The sequence below is a fragment of the Callionymus lyra genome, chromosome 18, assembly GCF_982586985.1.
Source record: "Callionymus lyra chromosome 18, fCalLyr1.hap1.1, whole genome shotgun sequence".
NCBI lineage: Eukaryota > Metazoa > Chordata > Actinopteri > Syngnathiformes > Callionymidae > Callionymus > Callionymus lyra.
The window spans coordinates 4,834,952-4,854,342 of record NC_141835.1 but is presented as its reverse complement, the minus strand read 5'-3'; the positions used below and the strand labels follow the sequence as shown (position 1 = coordinate 4,854,342).

Sequence of the window (19,391 nt, the reverse complement as noted above, 5' to 3'; positions counted from 1 at the left end):
TTTGAGGTAAAAGATAATATGAATGACAGATCAAGTGTCACGGACGGACGACGAGGTGGGTTGCCAGGGATCAGACGAGCAGAGAAAGAGAAACAGACACAGAACTGCGATGAGACGTCTGTCCAAGAATGATACTGATAATGTATTACGTCTATTTTTGACATTAAAAGAGTTTATTCTATTTCAGTTAAGGCAGCTGTGTAACATGCGCAAAAAGAAATTATATTTATAAATGTGTTATAATTCCTGTAGAAGTTAAACTATCATTATTAATAATATTTATAATATTAATGTGAAATATAAGACAAATACAGATATTCCCACTACTGTATGTACATCTATAAATTGAAACAAATATTTACCTTCAAAATCTCGTCTCCATGTAACGAGTTAAGAGTATTTTTCTTTCATTTTCTTCCTTCGTCGCACAAACAACATTTTTTTAAACCATATAATAATAATAATATTGCTATTCTTTAAATAGTGAGTCATTTCATATTATCGTCGACATTTTATTTTTTTTTATACGAAAACAACGGTCATGAAACGGTGACAAACGATGCAACAGTGACTCCCGCTGGACAGGAGGCGCAACTACATTCATCATAACCACATACAACGAACAGTGCATTCAAATAAAACGCGTCCCAAGGTCAACGGTAGCTTTGGATGCTGGGAACAGTCGAGAGCTTCTTCAAGGTGCACGAAATAGTGTTTAACGAACTTTTTGTGCGTCACAGTTAAGACAGAGATAATGAATTCTAGCTTTTCTATCGTGTCGCGCAACTCTGACGTCACCGCCGGAACTGCGCTTGGCTCATGTCAACTATATATAATACTCGCGGTGTGTCTGTCATGCTCGATGAATTAATGCAAGAATAGTAACGTAAAAAAACAATATTTAGTTGCATATTTCGTCACGACTGTAAGTAGAGATACATAAAATAAAGGCAAACATAATAAAACTGTGGTATTCTTTCGATAAAACAAATAAATTAATAAAGTTTCTGTAGTATTTCATGTTGAGGCAAAAGATTATTTGACACAAAATTAAACCTGATGCTTTACATTCATGACGCTTTCTCAAAGTACACTTCATTAAATACACAATCTTTGACTCGAGGGATTTTGTGTTTCTTGGTGAATTGAACTGTGAACACGGTGACGAGTAAAAGTACAAATGATGCGATCGTTGCTTCAGTCACGACCAGAACCCGGCTAGCTGGGACGATTCTTTGGAGCGGCCCACCTCGGGCCTGCAGAGGGCCACGGTCCCGTCTCGACTCTGCCCCTCGTCCTGCTGGTCCAGCAGGTTCCTGCGGGGCGGGGAGGGGTCCAGAGGGGTGGGCGGCACCGCCGGGTTCTTCCCGAACTCCAGCGTGGGCGGAGTCTCTGTGCTCGTGGTGTGGGCGGGCGAGTCGCCCTCGCCGAGGCCCAGCTCCCGGCAGCGGAACACGTCGCAGCGGGTGCGGGCGGAGGGTCGGGGTCGCGCCACGAAGTCCAAGGTTTTGGGCCTTTCTGGTGCACAGCGGCGCCGCGGGGTCGGGGGAAAGACCAGGTCCGGGTCTGGAAGACGAGGCACCTCAGGAGGGTCTTCCTTGAATCTAAAGCCTCCTGTGACCAAATAAAGTGGATTTAAACATTTAAAAATTGAAACTTTTTATTATTTTTTTTTAAATCTAACATATAAAGTAAGTAAGTAAGTAAGTGATTTGTATTTATATGGCGCTTTTCCAGACCAGGGTCACAAAGCGCTTAAACAATCAAAACAATATTCAATAAAATAAATACTTTAAAGATCAAGATAATACTGAGAACAACACAGGAGTTCCAGAAAATCAAGGAAAAGCCTGAACAAATAAAAGTGTTTTCAGATGTTTCTTGAAGGAACCATCAGTAGATTCTGATCCACAGACCTCAGAGCCCGAGCTGGGGTGTAAGTCTGGATCAGAATCTACTGATGGAAGGTCTGACCATGAATAGATCTGAAAGTAAGAACCAGAATTTTAAAGTTGATCCTGAAAGAAACTGGCAGCCAGTGAAGAGTTTTAAGGATCGGAGAAATGTGAGTTCTTCTACTAGAGCGGCTCAGAATTCTGGCTGCAGAGTTTTGTATGAACTAAAGTCAGTGATTCACAACCATATAAACCCACCTGAGTTCTCCAAGGCGGATCTCTCGAGCAGAGGTTCCAGAGGAGGAAGGCAGATCTTCTTGATGGCTCCGTCTGACGGCGTGCGCCGCAGGACTCGGGAGGAACACGGGGCTGCTGGGACGTGGGTGGGCGTGAGCGACTGCCTGGTGTTCCTCTTGAAGCTCTCGATGGTCGTGTCGACCAGAGGGTTGAGCGGCGGCGGCGAAGCGCGTCGACGCGTCAGGACCTCCTCGCCGTCCGGACCCGCGGAACCGGACTCGCACATGGAGGACAGGAGGGTGTAGGGCGAGGTCACGGCCGGGTGCGAGGGCGAGGAGGGTTTCATCTGGAACAGACTCCATGTCTGCGGGCTGGTGCATCTCCTCTGACCCACCCTGTGGAAGAAGCCCTCCCACCTGGGCCTGGTGTTCTCCTCCAGGTGTGCCAGGGTCAGCAGGTCGCAGCCGAGTCCCGCCGCCGCCAGAAGAGCCCCGCAACCCAGCAGGACCAGGTCCGAGCGCCGGCCTCCTCCGGGACTCTTCTTGGGAGACGATCCCGGGACCAGACTCTTGGAGGAGTGGTCCTCTGGACCGGCGTCGGGGGGGCAGAGGAGCCCGGGATCCGGCCCCGGGTCGGCGGCGACGTCTTCGTTCTCTGGAAGAGTCACTCACGTTAGTCTCTGATCCCTGGTCCGGTTCAGGGTCACTGGCTCACCCATCTCCACTAGACTGGGCACCCCCGGCACGGCGGGACTGTGTCTCGGGGACCTCCGGAGGTTGGGGGCGCTGCAGGACCTCTGCCTGCTGCCCTCGTGGTGGGGCTTCACGCTGTGGCAGACTTCATCTCAGACCAGGATCTCAAGGTCAAAGGAGGAACTCACCTGTCGTCGGCGCTGTGCTCCCTCTGCGGGCCCAGACCACGAGACCGGCCCGGCTTCCTGGAGCCCCTCCGCCCGCTCTCCTCCTCCTCCAGCTGCAGGTCCGTGCAGCGCCCCCAGACACTGGCGCCCCCTCCTGGAGTGACTGTGCAGAGCCAAGGTTTTAATCAGTGAACTTTTTAAAAAGTTGAAATGTTGTATTGAAATGTGATGTTTTAAGCATTTTATTATTTAACAAAATAATTCAATAACTTTTTTATCGAAAGGTTGAATTTATTTATAAATACTATATATTAAAAATATACAATAATTATTAAAAATAATTAAAAAAAACAATGTTTAAATTTTTTTTTTTTTTTTATAAAAAGAGTTCAATATTCTTATCCTAATAGTTTAAAAAATACATTTTCTAAATTCAATATCTTTTAATTCGTAGTCTTTTAAATTAAATATAATATTGTTGGTATAATAGTGTCAACAAATAATATCAAAGGAGTACTGAGCTCTTGATATTATTATATTACATTTAAAAGGCTATGAATTTAAAAAATATTGAATTTAGAAAAAGTATTTTTGAATTATTGGAATAAGAATATCAAACTAAGTGTACAATTTTTGTATAATGAAAAAACAAAAATTTTCAAAATAAATCATTTTACACATAGAGTTTGATATTTTAATTCCAATAATTCAAAAATACATTTTCTAAACTCAATGTTTTTTCCTTTATAGACTTTTAAATTCAATATTGTGTTCAATATCAGACACGACTAATGGAGCACCGAGCTACTCGATCATGATGATTGACACTTTTATACCAACAATCTTTATATTGAATTTAAAAGACTACTAATTAGAATTAAATCAATTTTTTAAACGCATTTTTGAATTATTAGTATAAGAATATCAAATTCTAACTCTTATTTTAAAAAGCTAAATAAATTCAAAAATGAAATCTTTCTATATAAAAAGTATTTAAAATCAAAACAAAAACAACAATAAATAAGAAAAGGTTCAGCATTAAAATAATGAAGTGAGTAGTTTTATATTTAATATTAAAACATGTGTGAAGGTTCATTAAAATAAAACTTGTAAATATGTGTAGTTTTATATTTAATATTAAAACATGTGTGAAGGTTCATTAAAATAAAACTTGTAAATATGAAGTGAGTAGTTTTATATTTAATATTAAAACACGTGTGAAGGTTCATTAAAATAAAACTTGTAAATATGAAGTGAGTAGTTTTATATTTAATATTAAAACACGTGTGAAGGTTCATTAAAATAAAACTTGTAAATATGTGTAGTTTTATATTTAATATTAAAACATGTGTGAAGGTTCATTAAAATAAAACTTGTAAATATGAAGTGAGTAGTTTTATATTTAATATTAAAACACGTGTGAAGGTTCATTAAAATAAAACTTGTAAATATGTGTAGTTTTATATTAATATTAAAACATGTGTGAAGGTTCATTAAAATAAAACTTGTAAATATGTGTAGTTTTATATTTAATATTAAAACACGTGTGAAGGTTCATTAAAATAAAACTTGTAAATATGAAGTGAGTAGTTTTATATTTAATATTAAAACACGTGTGAAGGTTCATTAAAATAAAACTTGTAAATATGTGTAGTTTTATATTTAATATTAAAACATGTGTGAAGGTTCATTAAAATACTTGTAAATATGAAGTGAGTAGTTTTATATTTAATATTATAACACGTGTGAAGGTTCATTAAAATAAAACTTGTAAATATGTGTAGTTTTATATTTAATATTAAAACACGTGTGAAGGTTCATTAAAATACTTGTAAATATGTGTAGTTTTATATTTAATATGTAAACACGTGTGAAGGTTCATTAAAATACTTGTAAATATGTGTAGTTTTATATTTAATATTAAAACACGTGTGAAGGTTCATTAAAATACTTGTAAATATGTGTAGTTTTATATTTAATATGTAAACATGTGTGAAGGTTCATTAAAATACTTGTAAATATGTGTAGTTTTATATTCAATATTAAAACACGTGTGAAGGTTCATTAAAATACTTGTAAATATGTGTAGTTTTATATCAAGGTTCTCACGCTGGATGGCTCTGAGTCGGGTGATGCCGGGGCTGCTGGGAGGACTGGAGCCGCTGCTCAGCAAACTCCTGCGCCGGTCATGTGACGGCGAGGCTTGAACCGTGATCTTGTGCTGAAAGTCTTAAAAAAAAAAAAAAATCGTTAGAAGATAAAAACTACGATCCAAGATGGCGGAGCAGTTCTACCCGACGGCAGGCTTATCCGGTTCCCGTCCTTGAGCTTGAGGCGGTGACGCCGGAACTTCCCGTGGCGACTCTCCACGCGAGGCTTCTCCTGGTACAGCTGGTGGATGATGATGTTGAGCTCTCGCTCCAGGATGTGGATCTCTCTCTCGGCCAGCTCCTGCTCTCGCCTCCTCAGCGCCTCCTCCTGGCACTTCTGCTGCAGCGCCGCCTGCGTCAGCTCCTCCTCCCACGAGCGCAGCTCCTGCAGACGGAGACGCCACGAGTCGTAACCAACTAACTAACTCACTCACTAACTCACTCACTCACTAACTCACTCACTAACTCACTCACTAACTCACTAACTAACTCACTAACTAACTCACTAATTCACTAACTAACTAACTAATTCACTAACTAACTAACTCACTCACTAACTCACTCACTCACTCACTCACTCACTCACTCACTCACTAACTCACTCACTAACTAACTCACTAACTCACTAACTAATTCACTAACTAACTAACTCACTCACTAACTAATTCACTAACTCACTCACTAACTCACTCACTAACTCACTCACTAACTAACTCACTAACTAACTCACTAACTAACTCACTAACTAACTCACTCACTAACTAACTCACTAACTGACTAACTGACTAACTCACTCACTAACTGACAAACTCACTCACTAACTCACTCACTAACTCACTAACTCACTCAGTAACTCACTAACTCACTAACTAACTAACTCACTAACTAACTCACTAACTAACTCACTCACTAACTCACTAACTAACTCACTCACTAACTAACTCACTCACTAACTAACTCACTAACTCACTCACTAACTCACTCACTAACTCACTCACTAACGTAAACCACTATTATCTCTCAATAATTGAACATATGTAATCTATGTTTACAGTACTGAGTACATGTTCAATATTTTAAGTACATCAGAGTCATCAGAAGATTGTACATTTGAATTTTTTTTTAAATAAAAATGTTGAGTTTTTTTTTAAATAATTGAATTAAATCATTTATATTTTTAAAGGATTTTTTTTTTTTAATTTTTTTAAATAATTATATTAACAAAAAATAAATGTTGTCGTTTCAAGCCTTGAATTATTTAAATATATATTTGTATATTGAAAAGTTGAATTTGTCAAATTATTAATAATTGAATTTAAAAAACAAGAATATTTTTTAAAAATGTATTTTTAAACCTAATGTTATTCTTTTTCTAATAATTCAAAAATACATTTTCTAAACTAAATATTTTTGAATTCTCTTTTAAATTCAACATCAAATTGTTGGTATAAAAGTGTCAATCAAATGAATGCCTTAAAAGGTTTGATGGAGCAGCTCTGGGCTCCATTAGTAATGTCTGCTGACACTTTTATATTGAATTTAAAAGTCTATGAATTAAAAAATATTGAGTTTAGAAAATGTATTTTTGAATTATTGGAATTAGAATATCAAACTCTATGTGTAAAGTTATTTAGAAAATATTCTATACATTTTTTTAATTCATTTTTTAACTAATAAAATATAATCTTTCAGTAAATAACTATATTAAATACAATAAATAAAAAACCAACAACATTTTCATCAAACGATTCAAATATTAAATTAAACGATTAAATATTGTCAAAAACTTCCATAGACAAGCAATTGATTTAAATTCTAACTTTTTGTTCAACAATTCAACCAAATTCATATTAATAGTTAAACATAATGAATTAGTGAAGATGTTATTTTATCTTTTGTTCTTGTAAAATACTTGTAAATATGTGTAGTTTTATATTTAATATTAAAACACGTGTGAAGGTTCATTAAAATACTTGTAAATATGTGTAGTTTTATATTTAATATGTAAACACGTGTGAAGGTTCATTAAAATACTTGTAAATATGTGTAGTTTTATATTTAATATTGAAACACGTGTGAAGGTTCATTAAAATACTTGTAAATATGTGTAGTTTTATATTTAATATTAAAACATGTGTGAAGGTTCATTCAAATACTTGTAAATATGTGTAGTTTTATATTTAATATTAATATATACATTTTTTTAATTCATTTTTTAACTAATAAAATGTAATCTTTCACTAAATAGATATAATAAATGCAATAAATAAAAAAACAACAACATTTTCATCAAACGATTCAAATATTAAATTAAACGATTAAATATTGTCTAAAACTTCCATAGACAAGTTATTGATTTAAATTCTAACTTTTTGTTCAACAATTCAACCAAATTCATATTAATAGTTAAACAGAATTAATTAGTGAAGATGTTATTTTATCTTTTGTTCTTGTAAAATACTTGTAAATATGTGTAGTTTTATATTTAATATGTAAACACGTGTGAAGGTTCATTAAAATACCACTTGTAAATATGTGTAGTTATATATTTAATATTAAAACATGTGTGAAGGTTCATTAAAATACTTGTAAATATGTGTAGTTTTATATTTAATATGTAAACACGTGTGAAGGTTCATTAAAATACTTGTAAATATGTGTAGTTTTATATTTAATATTAATATATACATTTTTTTAAATTCATTTTTTAACTAATAAAATGTAATTTTTCACTAAATAAATATAATAAATGCAATAAATAAAAAAACAACAACATTTTCATCAAACGATTCAAATATTAAATTAAACGATTAAATATTGTCAAAAACTTCCATAGACAAGTAATTGATTTAAATTCTAACTTTTTGTTCAACAATTCAACCAAATTCATATTAATAGTTAAACATAATGAATTAGTGAAGATGTTATTTTATCTTTTGTTCTTGTAAAATACTTGTAAATATGTGTAGTTTTATATTTAATATGTAAACACGTGTGAAGGTTCATTAAAATACTTGTAAATATGTGTAGTTATATATTTAATATTAAAACATGTGTGAAGGTTCATTAAAATACTTGTAAATATGTGTAGTTATATATTTAATATTAAAACATGTGTGAAGGTTCATTAAAATACTTGTAAATATGTGTAGTTTTATATTTAATATTAAAACACGTGTGAAGGTTCATTAAAATACTTGTAAATATGTGTAGTTTTATATTTAATATTAATATATACATTTTTTTAATTCATTTTTTAACTAATAAAATGTAATTTTTCACCAAATAAATATAATAAATGCAATAAATAAAAAAACAACAACATTTTCATCAAACAATTCAAATATTAAATTAAACAATTAAATATTGTCAAAAACTTCCATAGACAAGTAATTGATTTAAATTCTAACTTTTTGTTCAACAATTCAACCAAATTCATATTAATAGTTAAACATAATGAATTAGTGAAGATGTTATTTTATCTTTTGTTCTCACTCAATATTTACATATGCATCAGATTTCAGTCATTTAAAAATTTTAAAAAGACCTTCTCTTTGGTCCTGAGCTGGTCGAACATGTCCTGGATCTCCAGCTTCCAGTCGTCCTGCAGCGAGTGGAACGACTTGTCCGGCATCTCGAAGAAGCCCGACTCCTCGATGGCGGTCAGCTGGTCCAAGACGGCGGCGAAGCTGGGCCGACGGTGCGGGTCCTGACTCCAGCAGTCTGTAAGGGGGGGGGGAAACACTGAGGGTCAGAGGTCACACGAGGGCCGGGGGTGGGCTCACCTTCCATCAGGCGCACGAAGGGCTCGGGGCAGGTGGACGGGACGGGCAGAGACAGCTTGTTCATGGCGACCCCGTACGCCACCGCCAGACTGTCGATGCCCCGGAACGGCACCTGGCCGGTCAGCAGCTCCCACAGCAGGACCCCGTAGCTGTGGACGAGAGACCCGTCAGTCCCCGCCGCAGACCGCCCCCTTTGTCAAGTCTTCTGCCAGTGCCGCGGCAACGGATGCGACCAGAACTCCGGCGACCCCTTCCCTGTGCCCACCTCCACACGTCGCTACCCTTGGAGTAAGTGGACGAGCGGATGACCTCCGGCGCCATCCAGGCGTAGGTCCCGGCCGCGCTCATCTTGGTGGTCCGGTGCCACTCCCGGGCCAGACCGAAGTCCGTGATCTTCAAGGTCTTGTTGCTCAGATCCTCCAGCTCTACTCGCTCCAGGATGAGGACTGCGACCAGCAGGGGGCGCCCACGGTCAAAAGTAATGGGGTGGGGACACGAACGCGAGGGGGGGGGGGGGGGGAAGGGCAAAGGATTGTGGGTAGGATTGTCGGCGGGGCGGGTTCGGGGCAAAAGTAAACGTGTGGTAACGGTTGGATCGAAACAGAAAAGTGTTGATGAACGACAGGAAGACAAGAAAGAGACAAAGAGAGAAGATCAAAGACAGGACAACAGTTGTAAGTACACTCAGTCCGACTGTAGCAGGAAGTGATGTCACAGTCGTGTGTGAGACAGGAAGAGGTAGACTCGTGTGACATCATCACCTCCGGCGAGGAGGTCGTGTTTTTGATAAACGCATTTTTGGTTGATTACCATCTGGATCCAGGAATGTTTTGCGGTACTGTCTGTTGAGAACGCCGTGATGCGTTCAGGGACAAACTGGGATTTTAAGTGAAACATGGTATGGATCGACTCGAACCTTGTTGTTGTTGCCGAGCAACAAGAACTTTAGTTCAACGTTGTTTAAGGCTTGATAAGAAGAAGCTCGTCGTGACTTGAACCTGGTTTTTCCCGACGCCACCTGAACGCAGCGTCATTTCCTGTTTCCACAAAATGCCTTTTGATCAATTTTACGTGGACAAAATATTCAGACCAAAGTAGTCGCTCAAACAGGAAGTGTCTCTCACTGATAATGATTAACCCTCACAGATATTTGTTATTGTTAGAAATGTATATTTGTATTTGTAAGTAATAATAAATACATGTTTTTACAAATATAAATAAACTAAATAATAAAGTTCAGCCAATCAGGCGATCACGTTCATAAAGCTTCACCTGCTTCTGGATCAAAAGTTTCTTGGAACGTCAATCATGAACTTGATGATGTGAACCGACCAATGACGGAGCAGAGACCAGTCACATGACCAAGTACTTTCACTTTGATCTTGTTGAACAGAAATGCTCATTAATTTCTATCTTCTTCAGCTTCTATCATTTGTAAATTTCTATCTTCCTCAGCTTCTTTCATTAATTCATTTCTATCTTCTTCAGCTTCTATCATTTGTTAATTTCTATCTTCTTCATCTTCTATCATTTGTTCATTTCTATCTTCCTCAGCTTCTTTCATTAATTCATTTCTATCTTCTTCAGCTTCTATCATTTGTTAATTTCTCTTCTTCAGCTTATCTTCTTCAGCTTCTATCATTTGTTAATTTCTATCTTCTTCATCTTCTATCATTTGTTAATTTCTATCTTCTTCAAGCTTCTATCATTTGTTAATTTCTCTTCTTCTTCAGCTTCTATCCCGCGTTCATTTCTATCTTCTTCAGCTTCTATCATTTGTTAATTTCTCTTCTTCAGCTTCTATCATTTGTTAATTTCTATCTTCTTCATCTTTTATAATTCGTTCAATTCTATCTTCTTCAGCTTCTTTCATTAATTCATTTCCATCTTCTTCAGCTTCTATCATTTGTTAATTTCTATCTTCTTCATCTTCTATAATTCTTTCATTTCTATCTTCTTCAGCTTCTTTCATTAATTCATTTCTATCTTCTTCAGCTTCTATCATTTGTTAATTTCTATCTTCTTCATCTTCTATAATTCGTTCATTTCTATCTTCTTCAGCTTCTTTCATTCATTCATTTCCATCTTCTTCAGCTACTATCATTTGTTAATTTCTATCTTCTTCATCTTCTTTCATTAATTCATTTCCATCTTCTTCAGCTTCTATCATTTGTTAATTTCTATCTTCTTCAGCTTCTATCATTTGTTAATTTCCATCTTCTTCATCTTCTTTCATTAATTCATTTCCATCTTCTTCAGCTTCTATCATTTGTTAATTTCTATCTTCTTCATCTTCTTTCATTCATTCATTTCCATCTTCTTTAGCTTCTATCATTTGTTAATTTCTATCTTCTTCAGCTTCTTTCATTCATTCATTTCCATCTTCTTCAGCTTCTATCATTTGTTAATTTCCATCTTCTTCAGCTTCTATCATTTGTTAATTTCTATCTTCTTCATCTTCTATAACTCGTTCATTTCTATCTTCTTCAGCTTCTTTCATTAATTCATTTCTATCTTCTTCAGCTTCTATCATTTGTTAATTTCTATCTTCTTCATCTTCTTTCATTAATTCATTTCCATCTTCTTCAGCTTCTTTCATTAATTCATTTCCATCTTCTTCAGCTTCTATCATTAATTCATTTCTATCTTCTTCAGCTTCTATCATTTGTTAATTTCTATCTTCCTCAGCTTCTTTCATTAATTCATTTCTATCTTCTTCAGCTTCTATCATTTGTTAATTTCTATCTTCTTCATCTTCTATCATTTGTTCATTTCTATCTTCCTCAGCTTCTTTCATTAATTCATTTCTATCTTCTTCAGCTTCTATCATTTGTTAATTTCTCTTCTTCAGCTTATCTTCTTCAGCTTCTATCATTTGTTAATTTCTATCTTCTTCATCTTCTATCATTTGTTAATTTCTATCTTCTTCAAGCTTCTATCATTTGTTAATTTCTCTTCTTCTTCAGCTTCTATCCCGCGTTCATTTCTATCTTCTTCAGCTTCTATCATTTGTTAATTTCTCTTCTTCAGCTTCTATCATTTGTTAATTTCTATCTTCTTCATCTTTTATAATTCGTTCAATTCTATCTTCTTCAGCTTCTTTCATTAATTCATTTCCATCTTCTTCAGCTTCTATCATTTGTTAATTTCTATCTTCTTCATCTTCTATAATTCTTTCATTTCTATCTTCTTCAGCTTCTTTCATTAATTCATTTCTATCTTCTTCAGCTTCTATCATTTGTTAATTTCTATCTTCTTCATCTTCTATAATTCGTTCATTTCTATCTTCTTCAGCTTCTTTCATTCATTCATTTCCATCTTCTTCAGCTACTATCATTTGTTAATTTCTATCTTCTTCATCTTCTTTCATTAATTCATTTCCATCTTCTTCAGCTTCTATCATTTGTTAATTTCTATCTTCTTCAGCTTCTATCATTTGTTAATTTCCATCTTCTTCATCTTCTTTCATTAATTCATTTCCATCTTCTTCAGCTTCTATCATTTGTTAATTTCTATCTTCTTCATCTTCTTTCATTCATTCATTTCCATCTTCTTTAGCTTCTATCATTTGTTAATTTCTATCTTCTTCAGCTTCTTTCATTCATTCATTTCCATCTTCTTCAGCTTCTATCATTTGTTAATTTCCATCTTCTTCAGCTTCTATCATTTGTTAATTTCTATCTTCTTCATCTTCTATAACTCGTTCATTTCTATCTTCTTCAGCTTCTTTCATTAATTCATTTCTATCTTCTTCAGCTTCTATCATTTGTTAATTTCTATCTTCTTCATCTTCTTTCATTAATTCATTTCCATCTTCTTCAGCTTCTTTCATTAATTCATTTCCATCTTCTTCAGCTTCTATCATTAATTCATTTCTATCTTCTTCAGCTTCTATCATTTGTTAATTTCTATCTTCCTCAGCTTCTTTCATTAATTCATTTCTATCTTCTTCAGCTTCTATCATTTGTTAATTTCTATCTTCTTCATCTTCTATCATTTGTTCATTTCTATCTTCCTCAGCTTCTTTCATTAATTCATTTCTATCTTCTTCAGCTTCTATCATTTGTTAATTTCTCTTCTTCAGCTTATCTTCTTCAGCTTCTATCATTTGTTAATTTCTATCTTCTTCATCTTCTATCATTTGTTAATTTCTATCTTCTTCAAGCTTCTATCATTTGTTAATTTCTCTTCTTCTTCAGCTTCTATCCCGCGTTCATTTCTATCTTCTTCAGCTTCTATCATTTGTTAATTTCTCTTCTTCAGCTTCTATCATTTGTTAATTTCTATCTTCTTCATCTTCTATAATTCGTTCAATTCTATCTTCTTCAGCTTCTTTCATTAATTCATTTCCATCTTCTTCAGCTTCTATCATTTGTTAATTTCTATCTTCTTCATCTTCTATAATTCTTTCATTTCTATCTTCTTCAGCTTCTTTCATTAATTCATTTCTATCTTCTTCAGCTTCTATCATTTGTTAATTTCTATCTTCTTCATCTTCTATAATTCGTTCATTTCTATCTTCTTCAGCTTCTTTCATTCATTCATTTCCATCTTCTTCAGCTACTATCATTTGTTAATTTCTATCTTCTTCATCTTCTTTCATTAATTCATTTCCATCTTCTTCAGCTTCTATCATTTGTTAATTTCTATCTTCTTCAGCTTCTATCATTTGTTAATTTCCATCTTCTTCATCTTCTTTCATTAATTCATTTCCATCTTCTTCAGCTTCTATCATTTGTTAATTTCTATCTTCTTCATCTTCTTTCATTCATTCATTTCCATCTTCTTTAGCTTCTATCATTTGTTAATTTCTATCTTCTTCAGCTTCTTTCATTCATTCATTTCCATCTTCTTCAGCTTCTATCATTTGTTAATTTCCATCTTCTTCAGCTTCTATCATTTGTTAATTTCTATCTTCTTCATCTTCTATAACTCGTTCATTTCTATCTTCTTCAGCTTCTTTCATTAATTCATTTCTATCTTCTTCAGCTTCTATCATTTGTTAATTTCTATCTTCTTCATCTTCTTTCATTAATTCATTTCCATCTTCTTCAGCTTCTTTCATTAATTCATTTCCATCTTCTTCAGCTTCTATCATTTGTTAATTTCTATCTTCTTCAGATTCTATCATTTGTTAATTTCTATCTTCTTCATCTTCTATCATTCGTTCATTCCTATCTTCTTCAGCTTCTTTCATTAATTCATTTCCATCTTCTTCAGCTTCTATCATTAATTCATTTCCATCTTCTTCAGCTTCTATGATTTGTAAATTTCTATCTTCTTCAGCTTCTATCATTTGTTCATTTCTATCTTCTTCAGCTTCTATCATTTGTTAATTTCTATCTTCCTCAGCTTCTTTCATTAATTCATTTCCATCTTCTTCAGCTTCTATCCCTCGTTCATTACTCGTCTTTCTTGGAGTCCAAACATGGAGAATCTTACTGTTGCTGGACTTGAGGTCCCGGTGGATGACGGGCACCAGGGCCTCACAGTGCAGGTACAACATGCCGCGGGCGATCTGGACGGCCCAGTCCACCAGGGTCCGCGGCGGGATCCGTTTCCCGGCCAGGGCCCGGTTGAGGGCGCCGCCCCGGGCGAACTCCATGACCAGACACAGGTGCGGCTCCTGCAGGCAGACGCCCAGCAGCGCCATGATGTTGGCGTGGCTCAGCATGGCGAAGAGTTTGGCCTCCTGGCGGACGCTCTCCAGGGTCTGCGCCGGGTCCTCGTCCGGGTCGCGCCGCGCCGCCTTCACCGCCACCTCGGAGCCTCGCCACACGGCCCGGTACACTTTCCCGAAGCCGCCGATGCCGATGATTTCCTCCAGCGTCAGCTCGGAAAAATCGATATCTGGGAGAGAAGAGGTCAGAGGTCATGGCGCTCCAGGGATCGGTTCCTGAAGAAGTCGTCGACGACCTCAGGTTTCCCGCCGTCTGTGAGGCAGACCGACCTTGATGAATATTTTAGACGTGAAAGTAGGTCAAGATGAGAAACTTTCTAGCGTCAGGACGATCAAACATCGGCTCTGGTCTAATTTTAGAGTAGATCTTTGTCGGAACAAAAGCTTCAAATCACAGATAATGTTTACTTTAAATAGTGAATCAATAGAAATAAGGATCGTTTTAATTTTGATGCAGTTCTATCAACAAAAATACACAATAAACTGAGTTAAACATGTTTTAAATAAGTTCTAATCTAACAACTTTTCATTTTAACTTTAGAAACATTTGATAAATTAGGATTTATTGCTTTATATTTTTCTTCAATGTTTTTTATTGAAAACTATTCAAAACACTTGTTTACTTTGGTTCATTTTTGTGTTATTAATCATCCGACTACTGGTTGGCAGCAGTTGATGATACAATAGAGTCACACATCACAACAACACACTGATGATACAATAGAGTCACACATCACAACAACACACTGATGATACAATAGAGTCACACATCACAAAAACACACACTGATGATACAATGATACAACACACACACTGATGATACAATAGAGTCACACATCACAACAACACACACACCGATGATACGATAGAGTCACACATCACAACACACACACACACTGATGATACAATAGAGTCACACATCACAGCAACACACACACGCATGATACAATAGAGTCACACATCACAACAACACACTGATGATACAATAGAGTCACACATCACAACAACACGCTGATGATACAATAGAGTCACACATCACAACAACACACACTGATGATACAATAGAGTCACACATCACAACACACACACTGATGATACAATAGAGTCACACATCACAACAACACACACACACTGATGATACAATAGAGTCACACATCACAGCAACACACACACCGATGATACGATAGAGTCACACATCACAACAACAGCACACTGATGATACAATAGAGTCACACATCACAACAACACACACACCGACGATACAATAGAGTCACACATCACAGCAACACACACACACTGACGATACAATAGATACACACATCACAACAACACACACACTGATGACACAATAGAGTCACACATCACAGCAACACACACACACTGATGATACAATAGAGTCACACATCACAACAACACACACACTGATGACACAATAGAGTCACACATCACAACAACACACACACACCAATGATACAATAGAGACACACATCACAACAACACACACACGCTGATGATACGATAGAGTCACACATCACAACAAAACACACTGATGATATAATATAGTCACACATCACAACAACACACACACTGATGATACAATAGAGTCACACGTCACAACAACACACACACACTAATGATACAATAGAGTCACACATCACAACAACATACACACACACACTGATGATACAATAGAGTCACACATCACAACAACACACACTCTGATGATACAATAGAGTCACACATCACAACAACACACACACTGAAGATACAATAGAGTCACACATCACAACAACACACACACACTGATGATACAATAGAGTCACACATCACAACAACACACACACACTGATGATACAATAGAGTCACACATCACAACAACACACACACACTGATGATACAATAGAGTCACACATCACAACAACACACACACACCAATGATACAATAGAGTCACACATCACAACAACACACACACGCTGATGATACGATAGAGTCACACATCACAACAAAACACACTGATGATACAATAGACTCACACATCACAACAACACACACACACTGATGATACAATAGAGTCACACATCACAACAACACACACACTGATGATATAATAGAGTCACACATCACAACAACACACACACTGATGATACAATAGAGTCACACGTCACAACAACATACACACACTGATGATACAATAGAGTCACACGTCACAACAACATACACACACACACTGATGATACAATAGAGTCACACATCACAACAACATACACACACTGATGATACAATAGAGTCACACGTCACAACAACATACACACACTGATGATACAATAGAGTCACACGTCACAACAACATACACACACACACTGATGATACAATAGAGTCACACATCACAACAACATACACACACTGATGATACAATAGAGTCACACATCACAACAACATACACACACTGATGATACAATAGAGTCACACGTCACAACAACATACACACACACACTGATGATATAATAGAGTCACACATCACAACAACACACACACTGATGATACAATAGAGTCACACGTCACAACAACATACACACACTGATGATACAATAGAGTCACACGTCACAACAACATACACACACACACTGATGATACAATAGAGTCACACATCACAACAACATACACACACTGATGATACAATAGAGTCACACATCACAACAACATACACACACTGATGATACAATAGAGTCACACGTCACAACAACATACACACACACACTGATGATACAATAGAGTCACACATCACAACAACATACACACACTGATGATACAATAGAGTCACACGTCACAACAACATACACACACACTCTGATGATATAATAGAGTCACACATCACAACAACACACACACTGATGATACAATAGAGTCACACGTCACAACAACATACACACACACACTGATGATACAATAGAGTCACACATCACAACAACACACACACTAATGATACAATAGAGTCACACATCACAACAACATACACACACACACTGATGATACAATAGAGTCACACATCACAACAACATACACACACACACTGATGATACAATAGAGTCACACATCACAACAACACACACTGATGATACAATAGAGTCACACATCACAACAACACACACACTGATGATACAATAGAGTCACACATCACAACAACACACACACACTGATGATACAATAGAGTCACACATCACAACAACACACACACACAGATGCTACAATAGAGTCACACATCACAACAACACACACACACTGATGATACAATAGAGTCACACATCACAGCAACACACACACACTGATGATACAATAGAGTCATACATCACAACAGCACGTACACACTGATGATACAATAGAGTCACACATCACAACAACATACACACTGATGATACAATAGAGTCACACATCACAACAACACACACACTGATGACACAATAGAGTCACACATCACAACAACACACACACTGATGACACAATAGAGTCACACATCACAACAACACACACACACTGATGATACAATAGAGTCACACATCACAGCAACACACACACACTGATGATACAATAGAGTCACACATCACAACAACACACACACACTAATGATGCAGATGCAGTGAAACATGGACCTGGATCTGCAGCAACAGTGACACAGCACTCACTCGCACACACACACACACACACAGGTCAGCACTTTAACTCACACTCACACTCTCACACACACACACACACACACACACACACACACACACACACACACACACACACACACACACACACACACACTCACACTCACACTCACACACACAGGTCAGCACTTTAACACACACTCACACACACACACACACAGCATCACACTCACGGTGCAGAGCAGGAACCGGAAGCTCCGAGCTCTCCTCCGGGATGCGCCCTCTGCTGACGTAGTTGCTGGGGAAGATGCCGACCCGCTCCGCGATCATCCCGGTCCACCAGCCCTCGTCCCCGGACACCAGGGAGTCCCTGGAAAGCACCTCCACCTGCTCGCCCCGCCGCAGGCTGAGCTCGTCCTCGGCCGCAGCCTCGTAGTCGAACACGGCCGTCCAGCACGTGACGTCATCGCTGTTCTGCCGCCACCGGAACACACCTGTGTCCGCCGAGGAGGAGCCGCACAGGTGTGGACTCAGACTGTCGTCCAGGGCGGGCTTGAAGACGTCCATGGACCTGATCCATAGAGACCACCTGCTCAGGCACGGCTAATCGATCCCGGAGCTTCTTCATGCGGAGCAAGATGTCCGGGTTTTGAAGTCACACTCAGTTATTTAGTTTAATCCATCTATTGATCCATCTATTGATCCATCCGAGCAGCAACACGATTCATCTCGAGACGTCCTGGAGGACCAGAGATCGTCCGGTCCATCTTTAAGCCAGACCAGCCACTGCACTTCCTACTTTGACTCCTATTGGCTGAGCGACGCGTCTGCAGGGATAAGCCCCGCCCCCTTTAAACGTCACCAGCGTAAACCAGCGACTGTATACTGTTTTATTTAATAATAAACCTGCTTTAATCGCAAATAAAAACTAAATAGATTAAAATAAAACACACATGTCCGAAGTTTTTTTTTTCTCTAGATTTGAAAATATTATTATTTGTCGTTTTATTGCCGTTTTGTTTTTGTAATTTTCCAATGTCTTTCGTCTCTTAAACAATCGATAGTATTGTTTAATTGGCTTTTGTCCATACACCAATCATAATATTATATAAATATAAATAAACATAAAAGATATTC

At 37.0% G+C, this 19,391-nt stretch overlaps 1 protein-coding gene across 1 annotated transcript; it reads right to left on the bottom strand.

Annotated features, from left to right (window-relative positions):
• Nucleotides 1–511: 511 nt before the first annotated feature.
• Nucleotides 512–19,090, bottom strand: map3k9 (mitogen-activated protein kinase kinase kinase 9). The gene is made up of 11 exons (XM_087779960.1): nucleotides 18,488–19,090; nucleotides 14,369–14,776; nucleotides 9,192–9,372; nucleotides 8,927–9,075; nucleotides 8,689–8,864; nucleotides 5,286–5,526; nucleotides 5,101–5,220; nucleotides 3,013–3,154; nucleotides 2,847–2,959; nucleotides 2,154–2,786; nucleotides 512–1,614 (listed from the first exon to the last, which is right to left on the bottom strand). Exons 1-11 carry the CDS (start codon nucleotides 18,819–18,821, stop codon nucleotides 1,202–1,204), a joined length of 2,910 nt encoding a protein of 969 aa, XP_087636086.1. The 5' UTR covers nucleotides 18,822–19,090; the 3' UTR covers nucleotides 512–1,201.
• Nucleotides 19,091–19,391: the final 301 nt, after the last annotated feature.